The sequence below is a fragment of the Mauremys reevesii genome, linkage group 2, assembly GCF_016161935.1.
Source record: "Mauremys reevesii isolate NIE-2019 linkage group 2, ASM1616193v1, whole genome shotgun sequence".
Lineage (NCBI taxonomy): Eukaryota > Metazoa > Chordata > Testudines > Geoemydidae > Mauremys > Mauremys reevesii.
In genome coordinates this window covers 177984567-178003831 of record NC_052624.1, presented here as the reverse complement: position 1 = coordinate 178003831, position 19265 = coordinate 177984567, and the positions used below count along the sequence as shown (strand labels likewise).

Genomic DNA, 19265 nt, shown 5'->3' with positions numbered 1-19265 from the left:
TATATGTAGTTAACAGTGTTGAATAGATTCTTTTTTTCCCCTCAAACAGATTAAAGTGAGATACAGTACTTATTGAGTGTTAGACCAGGATGCTCGACAAGAAAGCGTGAACAGCATTTTAAGTGCTTAAAGACATTCTATGTTCATCTTCAACGTCCGATTCCTTGTGTCACACTGAATTTTGAAAAAAAGTGGCACCAGTTGTCCATCGTCATGAACTAAAAACAGTACTAGAGTTAAAGACAAAGATTTGCAACCTAAATGCAAACAATTTATGTCTGCGCTCTCAAAGGGGCAGTACATGTCTACCTTGTGGAAGCAAATGTCAATGGCATAACCTGATCAATTTATCTAACACTGCACAGACCCAGGAGTTTCCCCTTAGCTAGGGGACTCAATGAACTTTATGCTTCCCTCACCCTGACTATGTCATTAATTAAAAACTAGCAGTGTAACAATGCAAGCGTAGAACCTTACTGAATGTTACACTCTGGCAATGGAACTGCACTAGCAAGCCGAAAAGAAACATTTGCGTGGCAGTCACTTTATGAATAAAATTCAGTGCAGTCGGACCCCATGGGGGAAAATATATATACTGTAGAGCCTTGACTAAGAGTTGATTTGATTGTGAAATGTGTCAAAGACTGTCTGATCCTTTTTTAATAATGTGTGTGTGTTGGGTTCTTAGCATTCTCTTGGCGCAAGAGAACCTCCTAACAACCCAGCCAGGGAGCTGCAATCCCTCCTTGGGACTGAAACACACACAATGCATGCAGCACAGTTTATCTCTGCTACAGTTCCCTTCTCGTCACCTCACAGAAAAAAGAACAGCTGGAGTCTGCTCTACACTAGGTGACAGAAAACAGGAGCCATGACAACACATTCATTTCCACTAAGGGTGCGTGAAGCAGATACTGCCCCTTCTGTAGCTCTCAATAAACCTAGTCACTGACAAAACACTTGTGGAAAAACATATGCACCTGTCTCCTGCATAATACCAGCTGCAACTATAACAACAAGGTTATAACATAAACCTAAAATAAGATGATAACATGTAAATACTGGGTTATTTAGTCTACAGTACAGTAATCTGGATAAAAATGACAAGGGATAGCCTAATTTCCTTTCCCCAAACAGCCTTTACTTGCCTACGTTAGATCGACCTTCAATGCAAATTTTAACCTCCTGAGGAATAAAAGAAGGCTTGGGAAGAGTCAAAGGTGGTTCCTCTTCTGATTTCTCTAGTTTCCGTGTTTCAGGGGCCGACCACCTCCTCTTCCTCGTCGCCGTGGGCTTGCTGGGTTCTGTTTTGGTGAACAAAGGTGCTGCAGGCAATCCTATTTTGTCCAGAAACTTCAGTTCACCATTCTCAGATAACATCTGTGCACTTCCCTGATTAATACCATTTTCCTGCTCCACATACCTGTGTCTACTTCCAGCTAGACTGTCATTCTTTGAGTGCTTCAGCAAGATACTAGCTGAATCCATGGGCTGGCCCTTTTTAATAGAGCCATTCTTCAGATTCTTGAGAGTAAGCGATATGCAGACATCCCCAACTGAGAGTTTGGAGCATGGCAAATCAAAGAGGTGGCTGGTTCTCTCAGGGCAGCAGGACGACCAGCCTTGTCCAAATACAAAAAAAGGGTATTCAACCAAGACTTCAACGCTGACCTGTAGAAACAGAAGAAAATGACAGAGAGAGAAAGAGGGAGAGAGAGAGAACATGAATATGAAAACTTTGATCCATTATAGTATGTGCTCAGCACACATACAGTTAAGGTCAGCTCTTTAGTTTTAGCTGGAGAGACTGATAAATATGTGCACTGTAAAAGCTTATTTGGTATCCATAATGATGGATTTCAGAGTAGCAGCCGTGTTAGTCTGTAATGTCACTACATTGGACATTAAACTTAATGTTAATGCCCTTTTAACAAGGACAAACAAGTCCTCTGACACTGGCCAATCTACAGCACAAAACCACAACAGAGTTTGAGCCTTATCTTTATCATCTGCTCAACAACATGCAATGAAGCTTGGGCATAAACAGTTCAGATACCATTTATTAATCTTTTATTCACTGTGCATGTATTTTATATAGCCTGCCATTCACATTTACCTTAACCCTCACCTTGTGAACTAACTGGAGTTCTTCAAGATGGGTGTCCCTGTGGGTGCTCCGCTTTAGGTGTGCATGCGCCGCTGCGCTTTTGATCGAAGCATTCTGGTCGCAATGCTTGTTCTGCTAGTACATGTGCCCTACACATCCTCGTGCCCAGTACCGAGGCTATTACAGGGTTGTGTGGGCAAGCTGCCCTCAGTTCCTTCTCTACTGTAAAGCCACAGAGGCAGTTCTGAAGCAGAGGGAGGAAGGCAGATAGAAGAGCACCCATCAGGAGACACCTCTGAAAGAATTCCAGTTACTGCACAAGGTGAGTAACTTCTTCTTCAAGTCAGTGTCCCTGTGGGTGCTCCACTTTAGGTGACTCCCGAGCAGTAACCTTTAAGGAAACAGATCAACAGAGCCAGACGTGTACCCAGAAGCCTCCTACTGCAAGACAAACCCAAGAAAGAAACCAACAGGACTCCACTGGCCATCACATACAGTCCCCAGCTAAAACCCCTCCAACGCATCATCAGGGATCTACAACCCATCCTGGACAATGATCCCACACTTTCACAGGCCTTGGGTGGCAGGCCAGTCCTTGCCCACAGACAACCTGAAGCATATTCTCACCAGTAACTGCACACCACACCATAGTAACTCTAGCTCAGGAACCAATCCATGCAACAAACCTCGATGCCAACTCTGCCCACATATCTATACCAGCAACACCATCACAGGACCTAACCAGATGTGCCACACCATCACCGGTTCATTCACCTGCACGTCCACCAATGTAATATACGCCATCATATGCCAGCAATGCCCCTCTGCTATGTACAACGGCCAAACTGGACAGTCTCTACGGAAAAGGATACATGGACACAAATCAGATATTAGGAATGGCAATATACAAAAACCTGTAGGAGAACACTTCAACCTCCCTGGCCACACAATAGCAGATCTTAAGGTGGCCATCCTGCAGCAAAAAAACGTCAGGACCAGACTTCAAAGAGAAACTGCTGAGCTTCAGTTCATCTGCAAATTTGACACCATCAGCTCAGGATTAAACAAAGACTGTGAATGGCTTGCCAACTACAGAACCAGTTTCTCCTCCCTTGGTCTTCACGCCTCAACTGCTAGAACAGGGCCTCATCCTCCCTGATTGAACTAACCTCGTTATCTCTAGCTTGCTTCTTGCTTGCATATATATACTTGCCCCTGGAAATTTCCACTACTTGTATCCGACGAAGTGGGTATTCACCCACGAAAGCTCATGCTGCAAAACGTCTGTCTATAAGGTGCCACAGGATTCTTTGCTGCCTTTAAGGAGATGGGAGTTTTGGAAAGGTTCCACCACTGAAGAAAGAACTGCACTGCCTAATACTACATCTGATCTTGCAGTGTGAATTAGGGCACAATGGACAGAAAACGTGTGCACCAAGGACCAGGTTGGAGCCCTGCAGATTTCATTAACTGGAACATCTTTGAGTAGAGCTACTGATATAGACTGTGATCTAGTAGAGCATGCAGTTGCTTTTAGGGGAGGTGTAACCTCAGCAAAGCCACAGCAGGCAATAATCTGTTTGGAAAGTCTTTGAGTGTTGATAGGCATTCCCTTAGTGCTATCTGCAACAGAAACAAAACGAGTCTCGGGGTCTTCCTGAATGGCCTAGTCCTGTCCAAGAAAAAGGCTAACACTTGCTTAATATCTAGTGTAGGAAAAGCAAACTGACGTGGTTTAGGGAAAAAATGGAAGGTGACTAGTTTGGTTGATATTGAGAAATTGAGAGGAAACCTTAGGTAAGAACTTTGGATGAAGTCATAAAATTACCTTCTCCTTGGGGAACAAGGGAGAATCTGCCATTAGAGCCCATATCTCCCTAACCCTTCAAGAAGAAATGATGGTCACCAAGAAGGCAGTTTTCATAGACAGATGTAGCAGCAAGCACATAGCTAATGGCTCAAGGAGTTGTTTCATGAAATGGTTAAAAAATTGGTTGAGATCCCAAAGCAATGTAGGGTCTCTAATTTGCAGAAAAAGATAGATAAGTCCTTCTGGAATTTCATTGCAGTCAGATGAGCAAATACTGAGAAACCTTGTACTGGCACACGGAAAAAGACGGTTACTCACCGTTGTAACTGTTGTTCTTCGAGATGTGTTGCTCCTATCCATTCCAGTTAGGTGTGCGCGCGTCGCGTGCACGGCTCGTCGGAAGATTTTTACCCTAGCAACACTCGGTGGGTCGGCTGGGCGCCCCCTGGAGTGGCGCCGCTATAGCGCTAGATATATACCACAGCCGACCCGTCTGCTCCTCAGTTCCTTCTTGCCGGCTACTCCGACAGTGGGGAAGGAGGGCGGGTCTGGAATGGATAGGAGCAACACATCTCGAAGAACAACAGTTACAACGGTGAGTAACCGTCTTTTCTTCTTCGAGTGATTGCTCCTATGCATTCCAGTTAGGTGATTCCCAAGCCTTACCTAGGTGGTGGGGTCGGAGTGAGTCGTGGCAGAGTGTACGACTGCTGAGCCGAAGGCTGCATCGTCTCTGGACTGTTGCACCAGTGCGTAGTGGGAAGCAAAGGTGTGAACGGAAGACCAGGTCGCTGCCCGACAGATGTCCTGAATGGGGACATGGGCCAAGAAGGTGGCAGAAGAGGCTTCCGCTCTTGTAGAGTGAGCGGAGAGATGACCAGCCGGAACCTGAGCGAGCTCGTAGCATGTCTTGATACATGACGTCACCCAGGCCGAAATCCGCTGGGAAGAGACTGGCATGCCCTTCATGCGATCTGCTACCGCCACAAAGAGCTGAGGCGACCGGCGGAAAGGCTTCGTACGCTCTATGTAAAAAGCGAGGGCCCTATGCACGTTGAGGCTATGAAGCTGCTGCTCCCTACGAGATGCGTGCGGCTTCAGGAAGAAGACCGGGAGGAAGATGTCCTGGTTCACATGGAAAGCCGACACCACCTTAGGTAAGAAGGCGGGGTGTGGCCGAAGCTGCACCTTGTCCTTATGGAAGATAGTATACGGCGGGTCAGCCGTTAGGGCACAAAGCTCAGAGACCCGTCGCGCTGAAGTAATCGCGACGAGGAAGGCCGTTTTCCAGGACAAGTAGAGAAGGGAACACGTGGCCAAGGGCTCAAAGGGGGCTCCCATAAGCTTGGCTAAGACCAAGTTCAAATCCCAGGTAGGAGTTGGGCGCCGTACCGGAGGGTATAAGCGTTCGAGTCCCTTTAGAAAACGGGAAACCATGTGATTGGAGAAGATGGAACGTTCCCCTATGCTGGGCCTAAAGGCGGAAATTGCCGCCAGGTGCACTTTCAAGGAGGAGATCGCGAGGCCTTGCTCCTTGAGGGACCAGAGATAGTCCAGGATCTTGAGAATAGGGATCAGGAGAGGGTTGAGATCTTTCTGACTGCACCAGAGCGTGAAACGCTTCCACTTAGCAAGGTAGGTCGACCGAGTGGAAGGTTTTCTGCTCTCTAGCAGCACCTGCTGTACTGCAGCAGAACAGTCCCGCTCTGCTTGGGTTAGCCATGCAGGAGCCAAGCCGTCAGGTGGAGGGACTGCAGGTCCGGGTGGCGAAGCCTGCCGAAGTCCTGCGTTATGAGGTCCGGCCATAACGGGAGGGGAATAGGATCCGCCACTGAGAGGTCGAACAGCAGGGTGTACCAATGCTGTCTCGGCCACGCCGGAGCAATGAGAATGAGGTGGGCCCTGTCCCTCCGGAGCTTGAGCAGTACCCAGTGTACGAGGGGGAACGGAGGGAAGGCATACAGCAGGCGATCCTTCCACGGGAGGAGGAATGCATCTGAGAGGGATCCCTGGGAGCTGCCCTGGTAAGAGCAGAACAGATGGCATTTCCTGTTCTCCCTGGAGGCAAAAAGGTCTATCTGGGGAAAACCCCACCTCTGGAAAATTGAATGCACCACATCGGGACGAAGCGACCACTCGTGGGAGAGGAAAGACCGGCTGAGGCGGTCTGCCAGTGTGTTCTGCACTCCCGGGAGAAATTATGCTACTAGATGGATGGAGTGGGCTATGCAAAAGTCCCACAGTTCCATCGCTTCCGTGCAAAGCTGGGAGGAACGTGCTCCGCCCTGCTTGTTGATGTAGAACATCGCTGTCGTGTTGTCTGTGAGGACGGACACGCAGCGACTTTGGAGTTGGGAGCGAAAGGTCTGGCACGCCAAGCGAACCGCTCGCAGTTCCCGGACGTTGATGTGAGGGTCAGCTCGCGGGGTGACCAAAGGCCCTGGGTGTGTAGGCCGCCGAGGTGCGCACCCCACCCCATGGCCGAGGCGTCCGTAGTTAAAGTGATGGAGGGGTGAGGGGGGCGGAACGGAACCCCGGCACACACCACCCCTGGGTCCAACCACCAGTTGAGCGATACAAGGACTGGTTGCAGAATCGTGACCACCGTGTCTATCGAGTCCCTGTGTGGGCGGTAAACCGACGCCAACCACGTTTGAAAGGTGCGAAGGTGGAGTTTCGTGTATGGGGTCACAAAAGTGCACGCTGCCATGTGGCCTAGGAGGCTGAGGCAGGTGCACACCGTTGTTGTCGGGAAGGACCGCAGGCTTCGGATGATGGAAGCCATGGCCTGGTGTCGAGGCAGAGGGAGGCAGGCCCTGGCAAGATTGGAGTCCAGGACCGCGCTGATGAATTTTATCCTCCGCGTTGGAGTCAAGGTAGACTTCTCGGCGTTGATCATAAGGCCTAGGTGTTGGAGCAGGCCTAGGATCTCGGCCATTTGCTGTGCTACGAGCTGCTGGGACGTTCCACGGACCAGCCAGTCGTTGAGATACGGGTAAACATGTATCAGGCGACGCCGAAGGGTCGTGGCAACCACCGCCATGCACTTGGTGAAGGCCCTCGGTGCCGTGGAGAGACCGAAGGGGAGCACCGTAAACTGGTAGTGCTCGTGGTTGACGACAAAGAGCAGGTAGCGACGATGAGGAGGGTAAATGGAAATATGGAAATACGCGTCCTTCATGTCGAGGGCGGCAAACCAGTCTCCCGGATCCAGGGAGGGAATAATGGTCCCCAGGGTTACCATGCAGAACTTGAGCTTGACCAGAAATCTGTTGAGCTCTCAGAGGTCGAGGATTGGTCGCAGACCTCCCTTCGCCTTGGGGATTAGGAAATATCGGGAATAAAATCCCCTGCCCCGCATGCCTTCCGGCACCTCCTCTATGGCACCCAAACTCAACAGAGTCTCGACCTCTTGCAAGAGGAATTGCTCGTGAGAGGGGTCCCTGAAGAGGGACGGGTAGGGTGGGTGGGTGGGAGGGAGGGGGCGAAATAAACTGGAGGCGGTAACCAGACTCCACCGTGCGGAGTACCCAGTCGACGGTTGTTATCTGGGACCACGCCGGTAGGAATTGGGAGAGATGGTTGAAAAATAACGGGGAAGGATCCGGTAAAGAAACTGGTGGGCCATCCTCGGGCGTCCCATCAAAAGTTTTGTTTGGGTCCCGAGGTAGGCTTAGAGGGCTGTTGGGACTGGTTTCCTTGGTTGCCCGACTGCCTGCGCCGGTTCACTCTGCCCCTGCGCCTATTATTGGGCTGCGGTCTGGGCTGGTTGAACGGGCGGTACGGCTGTGGCCGGAAGGATCTCCGCTGGGTAACAGACGTGTGCATGCCCAGGGAGCGAATGGTGATCCGACCATCCTTGAGGGTCTGCAGTTGTGAGTCTGTCTTTTCAGAAAAGAGACCCTGGCCATCAAACGGCAAGTCCTGGATGGTGTGTTGGACCTCCGGGGGCAGTGTGGAGGCCTGAAGCCATGAAATTCTCCGCATGGTCACTCCAGAGGCCAAAGTCCTGGCTCCTGAATCTGCAGAGTCCAGAGAGGCTTGGAGGGCCGAGCGGGACGCCTTTTTACCCTCCTCAACAAGGGCCGTGAACTCAGGCCGGGAGTCGGATGGCACAAGCTCAGAGAACTTCAAGAGGGACACCAGGGTGTTATAGGTGTACCTACTGAGGAGAGCCAGCTGGTTGGCGACGCTCAACTGGAGGCCTCTGGCCGAATAGACTTTACGGCCCAAAAGGTCCATATGCCGCGCTTCTTTGGACTTGGGCGCTGGCGCCGGCTGGCCATGTCGCTCACGGTCGTTAACGGACTGGACCACCAACGAGCATGGAGCTGGGTGCGTGTAGAGATACTCGTATCCCTTGGATGGGACCGAGTATTTTCTCTCTACCCCCCGAGAGGTGGGCGGGATGGACGCTGGGGACTGCCAGACAGTGTCCGCATTCCACTGGATAGTGCGGATGAAGGGCAGGGCCACACGAAGAGGCGCATCTGCTCCGATTATGCTGACGACGGGGTCATCATCCTCTGCTACCTCCTCCACAGGCAGGTTTATGTTTTGGGCCACCCGTCGTAGCAAGTCCTGATGGGCCTGGATATCGATTGGTGGAGGGCCCGAGGAGGATGCCCCAGCCACGGCCTCATCCGGCGAGGAAGAGGATGATAGGCCCGGGAGCAACGTGTCCGCTGGGGGCTCATCGAGCTGCTGCGGGGCCTCAGTGACAGGGGGATGCTCCGCATCCGTGGATGCCAGTGACTCCTCTACCACGGCCGTGGGAGGAGGCCTGCTGACCATAGCCTCAGGTGCTCTGTGGTCGGATGCCCTGGAGCGCTGAGTGGAAAAAGGCACTCCTTGAGTCTCATGGTAGGCCCATGGAGTCCAGAAGCCCCATTGAGGAGGACCCCGGTCTTGCCCTTGAGGCTCTGTGCGCTGCTCAACTGCGCTGTCTGCCTGAGAGGAGACGGACGGCTGTCTCGAAGGCCACGGCGGTGCCGAGAGACTTCGTGACTGTGCCGTCGACGCCGCCGGTCGGTCTCTGGACGGTGTCGGGGAACGGTGCCGGTCTTCGCGGTGCCGGGAATGAGACCGGGACCATCTACCGTGCCGGTGGCGGGAGGTCGACCGGGATCTCGAGTCCCGACGGTGGGAGCGGCTACGGGAGGACCGGTGCCGGGAACGGTACCGAGAGCCGGATCGGTGCCGATAGCGTCTGTCAGGAGACCGGGACCGTCTCCGCGAGTACGACCGGTACCGCGCTGGAGAGCGGTACCGGGACTGCGAGCGATGCCGAGATCTGGAGCGGCGAGAACGGGAACGCCTCCGGGACCGGGACCTGGAGTAGCGTCTGTCCTGCCTGTCAGGGGAAGGAGGCCGCATGATAGCCGGCTTGCCCACTGACTTAACAACCCGCACCGGCGGTGCCGGGGGTTGAGTATGCGTTGGCTCCGTCAACGCTATCAGCTCTCTCGCCGTCTAAAAGGTTTCCGGAGTCGACGGGAGAGTGAGCTTGACCGCGGTATGCACCGGGGAGCAAGGAGGTACCGGACGCAATGGCCCTTGCGGTGCCAGAGTCAACGGTACAGCGCATGGTTTATGCGCTGCCGGAGTCGGTGCCGGGGGCGCCGGTGCCGGAGCCGGTGGTTGGGCGATAGGTCCTGGTGCAGAGACCTTGGAGGACGTCTGCGCTGGCTTATGTTTCCTCGAGGGAGAGAGGGAACGGTGCCGGGGTGCTGGTGCCAGCTGCTACTTCTTCATGGCCTCGGTACCGGAACGGCCAGGAACTGCTGGAGCGCTCCGCACCGAAGAGGTCTGTGGAGCGGCTAGTGTCGGCACCGCAGGGCTAAGTGCCGACTCCATCAGGAGCTGCTTCAAATGAAAGTCCCGCTCCTTCTTTGTCCTTGGCTTAAAGGACTTGCAAATGCGGCACTTATCGGTAAGATGAGACTCTCCTAAGCACCGCAGGCAGGAGTCGTGAGGGTCTCCAATTGGCATAGGCTGCTGGCAGGCCGAGCACTGCTTAAATCCTGGTGCCTTGGGCATGAGCCCGCACCGGGTTGGGAAAAAGAAGGGCTAAGCCCCTCGATTTCCCCTAACTAACACTAAATACAACAAACTGTTTAAACTAATCTATATACAACAAGTATGAAATAGAAAACAGTGAAAGCTAGGGCTGTGGAGGTCAACTAAGCACTCCACTGTTTCAACGACCGTCACGGGCGGTAAGAAGGAACTGAGGAGTGGACGGGTCGGCTGGGGTATATATCTAGCGCTATAGCGGCACCACTCCAGGGGACGCCCAGCCGACCCACCGAGTGTTGCTAGGGTAAAAATCTTCCGACGAGCCGTGCACGCGGCGCGCACACACCTAACTGGAATGCATAGGAGCAATCACTCAAAGAAGAAGCTGTTATTGCTGCTAGGCAAACCTTGCTGGAACTCACAGAAAGGCCTGGATATTTCAATTCCAATAGGCAATCCAAGACTGAGGAAAGAGATGACTGAATAGGAGAAAGATGGTGCCAGTTACACCAAAGGTTATATCGTCTCCATTTCTGAAGGTATGTCTAGTTGATTCTTTTAACAGTATCTTTTGTACTTCTGCTGAACATGTGGTCTATTGAGGAACAAAACTTGTTGTTGCAGGATGTTCAGATTGGGGTGAAGTACCTGACCCACATCGTGAGACAAGTCGAGGTTTATTTGGGAGCCGCCATGGAGGGCAAAAGATGAGTCTGATGAAACAAGGAAACCAAACTTATCTTGGCCAAGTTGGTGCAATCAAAATGACTTTGGCTCGGTCTTGTCTGATTTTTGATAAGGACCTTAAGAGCAATGGAGTTGGAGGACATGCACAGAAAAGACCCTTTGCCCATGTAATGAGGAAAGCAACTCCTAGAGACTGGTAATTGAGCCCTCCTCTGGAAAAGAATTTCCTGCCTTTTTTGTTGGCTGCCATGGCAAAAAGGTCGACCTCTGGAAATACACAAACTAAGAATATTTTGTTGAGGACTCAAAAGCCCAACTCCTATTCATAATTTAGGGAGAACTATCTCCTTGATTCATCTGCCATGGTGTTTTGTATACCCGCAAGGTAAGAAGCTGAGATGACTATCCGATTGGCTATGCACCAGTTCCACACATTTATCACTTCAGTGCAGAGTGAGGTGGAATGTGATCTGCCCTGACAATTGATATGTTGTCTGTCATGATACTGGTGGACTTGTTTTTGAGTAGAGGAAGAAAGTGGAGGAAAGCATTTCTGACCACTCTTAGTTCCAACAGATTGATGTGCAAGTGCTGTTCCTGTTGGCCATTCCCCTTGGACTGCGTGAGGACCCAAATGTGTTCCCCATCCCAAGAGGGAAGTGTCCAATGTTAATATGACTGTAGGGGGATTCTGGTTGAACAGGATTACTGCACAAATTTTGGATGGATTCATTCACCAGTTGAGTGACTGTAGGACCTTAATGGGTACAGATACCTGCTTGTTTAGACTGTGTTTGTTGGGTACATGAACAGTCCTGAGCCACCCCTGGAGACATTGAAGATGCAACCTGACATTTTGTGTCACAAAAACACAAGCTGCCATGTGTCCCAGTAGTTGCAGACATGTCCTTGCTGGAACTTAAGGGATGAGCTATGTTCTTTGTATAAGTGTCTTTAGAGCAGGGAACCCGTCGAGAAGGAGATAAGTTCTGCCTATTATCAAATCTAGAAGCACTCCTATTAAGAAAATTTCTTGTGTAGAGGTCAAGATGGATTTCTCTAGTTTTATCAGCAGGCCTAGACTCCGGATTAGTGAAGTTGTAGTTCAAACTGTCAACCATATCTCCTGATATGACCAACCCTTGAGGAGCCAATTGTTGAGGTAGGGAAAGAAAGCCTATCCTAGACAACAGAGGTAGGCAACTATGACCTCTATGACTCTAAAACACCCTTGGAGAGGATAATTGGCTGAAGAGTAGGACCCGGTACTGGTAATAATTATGATTGAGAGTGAAACGAAGAAATCTTTTGTTAGAAGGCTGAATCGCTATGCGGAAGTCTTTGAGGGAGGGAATTCCAGGGAGGGAATTATAGCTGCTAGGGACACCATCTTGAATTTCAGATGTCTGACATGCTTGTTCAATGGCCTAAGACCTAGTCGCAGCCTCCAACCCTCATTTTTTCTTGGGTATCAGAAAATATCTTGAATAGAACCCTTCCCCTCTGTGCTGAAGTGGGATTGGCTATATGGGTCCCAGACTTAGGAGGCGTGATGAGATCTTGTGTGTCTGCAATTGCTCATGAGGTGTCCCTAAAGAGAAATGGAGAAGGAGGTTAGAAGGACAGAGTGGACATAAATTGGATAGTATAACCCTAAGTAATGGCCTTCAATACACATCTGTCTAATGTTACAGCCTCCCATGCTTGATGAAATAGAGAGAGGCGGTGTCCAAATTGAGGAAGGGAGGTTGCGTTGTGCAGCTGATTAAATCTGGCCATTGGGTGGTCTGGACGTGACCAAACCATCAAAACTGATGATTGACCAATGTTGAAGACTGAGATGAAGCAGCTGGGGTAGGTGAAAGGGATTTTTTTTTTTAAAAACAACCTCAACCTCTTAGCCTGTGGTCCCGGTGGCTAGGGAAGGCGGAAAATTGAGCAGGATGGGATCTCTGTGTCAACTGACACCTGCTAAACATCCTTGTATTTGCAGGTGTGCATCTCCCTAAAGACTTAAGTGTTGCTCTCGAGTCTTTTAGGGTATGAAACCCGTCATCTGTGGAATCTGCGAAAAAGCTTCTGGCCATCAAAAGGTAAATCTTCCAGGGTCAATTGTATCTCACATGGAAACCCAGACAACTGAAACCAGGAAGCTCGTCTCATCACTACTGCAGCGGAAATAGACCTAGCTGCAGTGTCCAGTGCATTGAGTGAAGCCTGCAGTGCAGTTTTTGCCAAAAGTGGACCTTCCTTTATTATGGCTCTGAACTGTTCTCAATGTTCCTGTGGCAAACGATCAATAGAAGCATTAAACGTCTCGTAGTTCAGGTAGTCAGATTCTGACATCAGCTCTTGGTGGTTAGCTATCCTGAAGTGTTGCTGACAAATAGCTCTTTGACCAAACAGGTCCAGACATTTCTATTCCTTATCATAAGGGGTGGCTTTTGGGGTATTGCTGCCTGCCCCTTCCATTGACTGAGTCCATGACAAGAGTTTGGTGCTGGATGAGAAAATAAAAGATCAGAATTCCTGGCCTGGATATAGGGGTTTGGGTTTTTTAAATTTGTCCTTTGGCATGTAAAGAGAGCCACTGCTGGAGTTTGCCAAATGAACTTGGCTGGCTCCAAGAGGGTTTTGTTAATTGGCAGTGTCACCCACGCTGAGGTAGAGGTGTGCAATGCATCCAGGAGCTTGTGATAGGAATCCTGGACTTCTTCCAGGGGAATTTGCAGGGCTTCATCAGGTCTTAGAATTGTCTAAAGTCATCAGCTAATGATGGCGCTGGTGGCATGACTGTCTCATCCAGTGATGACGAGATGTTTGTGAGGGGGATAACCTTCCTATTTGCCCTTGCCTCTTGCTTCTCAAAGGTTTGCTCCAGCTCAGAATGGGGAGGAGGGGTGGACGGTACTGGAGAATGAGGTCTTCTGTGTTCCCTGTGGGACTGAGTTGAGGTCCCTCAAAATTGCTGGCAGTACATTGCCCATGGATCCCAGTTAGGCCAATGAGGGAGACCATAAGCCATGGGGGGAGGAATCCAACACTGGTCATCCCAAGTGTTGGAAGGCAAGGGTCTGGTGTCCTGCCTCTGTTGCATCTGCAACGGGGAAATACATCTCCTGGAATAAATTGCAGCTCCTCCACATATTGTATCGGAGGTGACAATCCCTCCTCATGGACAGTTGAAAATGGAGAAGCAGGTCTCCCAGAAACATAAGCAGTCAGTGACCCATGCAACCTTGGCACCAAGAGATGTCCAGAATTTGCAAGGAGTGGAGACTCAAGCTCATTCGGTACTGTAAGGTCTTTTTGGGTACTGGAAATCCTGTGGTACCAGAATTGTTGCAGAGGCTGTTGTGCAAGGCATTGACATGGGTGCCAACAAGATTGAGCATTCCATTGAAGCTGGTCTCTTTGTAGTAGCAGTCTTCGGTACCAAGCCATTTACCGCTTGGCACTTAGGTGAAGTCTTAACATGCTTCATGGTACCCGAAGTACTCGGAGCCTCACTAGCACTCATCTCAGGGCCCAAGCTCTGATGTTTTGCTCGGCTTATCTCCTTTCTTAAGCTTGGAATGGGATGCTCTTAGTATTGGTAGTATGGTTATCGGTACCTCAGTCAAGCACAGTGTTGGAGATGGGGTTTTAGTGCTGTCTTCCCCTTGGAAGTTCTTGGTGACTGTGATCTCGACGATGATGAGACAGACATGGAGGGTCCCTGTACAGGGAAGTTCTCTGTACCTGGGTCCAAAGCCGGTTCCATCATTAATAATCTATACTTAATTTCCCTGTTTTTACTGGATCTTACTTTAAAAGAAGAGCAAATTTTACACTTGCTGGGAATGGCAGAGTCTCCCAAGCAACAAATGCAGTGGTAGTGCCCATTGGGGGTTGGACTAGATGACCTCCTGAGGTCCCTTCCAACCCTGAGATTCTATGATCACTAGCAGGGATTACTTCTTGACAAGAGAGGCACTGTTTAAATCCCGGGTAGCCCAGCATCCCCGACGGAAGAAAAATTGTTCCAACCCCTCAATAGGGGAAAAAGAAAAAAAACAAAAATGTACTATTTATTTATTTAATGAAAACAAAAGTGGAACAAATGTTCCAACTGTAAGGTACTAAGCCTACTACTACTAAGAGCTAACTACAAAGCTAAAGCACTAATAAAAAGATGAAACAGGTACAAAGCAAACAGTCACATGCTAGACTACATCTCTGGCCAAAGATAGTTGAGGAGGAACTGAGGATGGTTCACCCATCCAGCCCTATACAGCCTCTGTATGGGGCAGGAGGATGTGTAGGGTGCATGTGCCAGCAGAACAGACACTGCTACCAGAGCACACGCACACCTGAAGTAGAGCACCAACAGTGGCACTATTCAAAGAACAACTCTGGTATCTTCCTGAATGTCAACCAAATGAACGTTTATAGGAAGACTAGCATGGCTGGGGCACAGGATGGAGAGAGAAGAGATGTGTGTTTTATTCCCAGCTTTGCCACTGACCTGCTGAGTGACCTTGTACAGGTCAGTTAACCTCTCTGTGCCTGTTCTCCATTTGAATAATAAGTATAATGATACTTACCCTCTTTGTACAATGGTTTGAGATTTGCAGATATACAATCTAATTTATGGCACTGTATTGATAACAGCTGTTCCCAAGTGTGATGCAGAGAGAGAGCTGTCACTCTAAACCCTCCTTCCTTCTCCTTTCACATGTAAACCCTCCCCCAAATCTTGCTTCTCCTGTTCCATTATCTCCAAAAATGCCCTTTGTTCTATTCCAGCTGCCCCAACACCAGCATATTGCTTGGTAATCTGCACTTCTCTCCTCGCTAGTCTATCCAAAATGTTGCTGAGAGGTCTGAGGATACTTTCTAGAGCAGTCTGTCAATAAGAATTACAAACAACAACAAAAACAGTACGTGTAACCAACATCTATCAATGGATTATGACTTGTGTTATGCAGGAGGTCAAACTAGATAATCATAATGGTCCCTTCTGGCCTTAAACTCTATGAATCAATGAATTATAGATGGTATATACCAACCACTGCTACTTCATAATATAGAAAGTATTCCAGAGCCAAGGTTTTCAAGGTTATATACAAGGAACTAAGTAAGTGGCTTGGTTTTCAACAGTGCTGAGGACCCAGTAGCTTGTGATGACCTGGAAGCTGCTGGCTGTACAGTGCATATCTAGATGTGGATCAACCAACTGACTTTGAATCTACTAGTCTATTAGTTCTCTTTATTTTACTACCTCGTCTCTATATCTTTCCTTCTTCGCTTCTATTTCTATTGGTCTTCTTTCATTTTCTCTCAAACATGCCCCACGTACTCTCCAAAGGGGTATTTCTTGTTCAGTGAAATGTACATCTACTCACTGACTCCCATCTTCAGCTGGATGTAAGCAATGCTTGTATTACATGTCTAACTACTTTCTACAGGGTTTATACGTAAGCACGTACTTAACATGTAATTCATTAAAACCGCCCTCCAAAATTGCAGGTAGTGATCTTAAATAACAAAGATGGCAGGATGCTAACCACTGAGGGGTTCAAACAAACAGGATATAGCTCTCTGTTACAGATGGGATACATTTTAGAAAGAAGAAAACTAGGAACTGCCTGTTTTAGATAACAGCCAGTAAAAAAAAAACCCTGGTTAAAAAGACTGCCGATTTTCACAAGCAATGAAACTTTAGTCCCTCTCCAAAGTGGGGCTTGAGTGAACATGTCCTGCATTTTTTGCTTGTGCATAAGGTGTTTTTTGGGGTTTTTTTTAAAAGAAGGTGACTCCATCTGGGTCACCCGGCCTTGCTGTATTTTCTTAGGAGAGAAGCAAGACTGTTTTAAAACCACGTCTCCATGTTTCTAGCATTTAAACAATAAAGCAAGAAAATAAAATGTACGTCCCTCTTGAAGCACATCTGAAGCTGCTGCTGAGAGCCTTTATATCCCAGTGTTGTAAAAATCATTTGTGAAAACAGTCAAAACTTTTCAAGAGAGTCAAAGAATATCTCTGAATGTTTCATCTAAATCATGTAATCGTTTTAATTCACAGTCTGACTCATTTTTTAGTGGAAGCAATTTCCGTTGTTCAGGAAACACGCCCTGGCACTGGAATGCCTGTGATACACTCTGTGAGCGCCAATTTAGATGAAATGTCATCAGACTGCAGTGGGTTTTACACAGCAAAGCAGACGTGGAGGAACTTCAGGTTTGCGGCTCATTGCTATAGTTCCTTTAACAAACAATAAAGTAGAAAGTACCTAGTAAAAGGGGTGCAGTTGTTAATTTGTGGGCTGAATGTCTACTTTCTGGCCAAGTTTCTTCCTCCTTTGTGTATTAAAACCTGTTTGAGCTACTTTGGCCACTTTTAATGGTCCCAAAGATCAGTCCAGCTACAAACATGGAACATGGAAAATAAAGGTACAAATGCTTTAACATAATATGTGTCATACCATCATTCTTTGCTTATGCTGCTGTATGAGAGCCCAATCCTGTGAAGGACTGAGCACCCTCATCTTCCATTGTGAGTCTCCCAAGAAGTATGCAGGCCCAGGACATGAATGTTTCTGGAACATTAAATTCCCTGCCTGACCAAGAAGGGAATCCGCCTCCTCCACCCCCCAGGATAGAACAACTAGGAAAAAAGTTTGTAAGCTGAAAGTCAGGGAGTTTTCTGGCCATCATGTGACAAAATCCTGCACAGAGTATCCGTCCCTCAGTTTCATTGGTTTGTATGTGGATTGCAAATTTGTAATAGTTGTCTGCTGTGGACATAGGATACACAGGCCCTCTTTCTACTGGGCCCTTATTATCCACGATGGGTATGGTGGTATCTGCTCCAACCTTTCTAACATATGGGCCCTACATCACCTTTCTTACCCAGTGACTTCTGGAATCTTAGTGCCACTGGGCTCTCCAGACATAGTCAGAAGAGTGGAATCCTGGAGAGAGAAACAATCCTAGCACTGGAGGGATCACAGATAGAGCTCTTCACAAATCTGTGATCCCAAACCTGACTAGCACTGGGGAATTAAGCAATGATTCACAAGGAAAGCAACTTCTGTTTGCCAGTGCCACACAGGGCCTTGAGAGCTGCCCTTTTAGAAGCTAAGAGAACAGAGTAACAAATTTAAACATAAGATACAGCCTCCCTATCATTCACAGGAATATACAATGACTGCCTCTCTGACCAGAAAACAATGAAGTACAGATCACAGGAGCATATGACAGAGAGAGTGCTCTATCTGTAGCAGAAAACATAGTCTAATTCCCTCTTATTTCTGTTGCTGTGTGCCAAGGCTAATTGAAAGTGGAGAGCAGAGCAAGAGAAAGAGTGACTGATTTGTGTGTGCAGAAATAGATGAAAAGCTACACTGGATGAAGCACTTAAAATATACTTAAGGGAACAATGCTATGCTGGTGCAGGGATGGACCAGATGACCAAATAGGGCTTTTCCATCTTGAATTTCTATGATTTTCCTAAAAACCAGAGATGGTGAACGATGTGTTCATCATTTTCTTCTTTTGAACTGTACTTTAGTTTCCTCAGGAGACAACATTGCAGCACACTGTTCCATAACAATAATCAGTAACCAAAACCCTTTTTTTCAAAAGCCAGCACTTTAGAAGAGTTATTTTGCTTCCACGGTGTGTATTGATCTAGTGTAAATACAGGTGAACAACTGTACACCTTCTGTTTCCTTCTAAGGCTGCTCCTTGCAGCAAGGAAAAAGACAGGCTATGATGATGTGTGTGCTGTTAACAGAGTAACATTAAGAATTATAAATGATGTTCCAAATCTTTAGGTCTTTTTCCAGGCAAAACTCCCATTTGACTCCAGTGTGACAAAGACTGCACAAAACAAAGTAAGGCTCTCCAGGCTTGGTTCAATAAAAATAAATATAGGAAATGATATAATCACAATAGAATAGTGTGGTCAGGCAGACTGAGCATGATATTGGGAACCACAGATGCCGGATTTCTAAGGACAGCTCTTCCACTGAATTCCTGTGTGGCTCTGGGTAAGTTACTTAATCTTTTTTTCCAGGTTTCCAAATCTATGAAGTGAGGATAAAAATACTTTATTACCTACTCCACAGATATGGTGTGAGGATTAGTTAATTTTTGTACAGACTCTGAAGATGCGAATTCACCATTACTCTAATTAGATACCAGAAGTCATTGGGAGGAGTATATTTAAATGGCAGCTGATTATAACAACATTATTTTAGATTATATTAATACTCTATATTTTAAAATTATATTCATATCATAATTAGGTCCCCAGAATACACTGGAGGGTGTATACACATAAATGAGAGCTAATTGTAAAAAAAATTACAGTGATAATACTTTATTATAATTAGCTCCTATTTAAATATACTCCCCCAATGTATTCTGGGAGCTAATATATATTCTACATATAAGAATATCAGAATGTGGGGCTGTTACTATTCTATATTATATATATATAGCAAGAATAACTTCTGTCCTCTCAACACAAAACTAAATCCTCTTCATATTGTAAATTTCCTAACAGTAATGGTTGTGTACCTACTAATGAGGTTAAAATGCTTTTAAATATCTAAGTTACACTGTGGATGAGGTCATCAGAGACTTCGACACACTG

At 47.9% G+C, this 19265-nt stretch overlaps 1 protein-coding gene across 17 annotated transcripts in view; it reads right to left on the bottom strand.

Annotated features, from left to right (window-relative positions):
- Positions 1–1119: 1119 nt before the first annotated feature.
- Positions 1120–19265, bottom strand: part of ATXN1 (ataxin 1) — a 290595-nt gene continuing 272449 nt past the window's right edge. For 16 of the 17 annotated variants that reach the window (XM_039521465.1, XM_039521454.1, XM_039521471.1 and 13 more), the window contains one exon: positions 1120–1671. In XM_039521465.1, coding sequence (XP_039377399.1) covers positions 1141–1671 — 531 coding nt within the window. In that variant the 3' untranslated portion in view covers positions 1120–1140. The remainder of the gene's footprint in view (positions 1672–19265) is intronic. The other variant, XM_039521472.1, reaches the window with a different exon arrangement.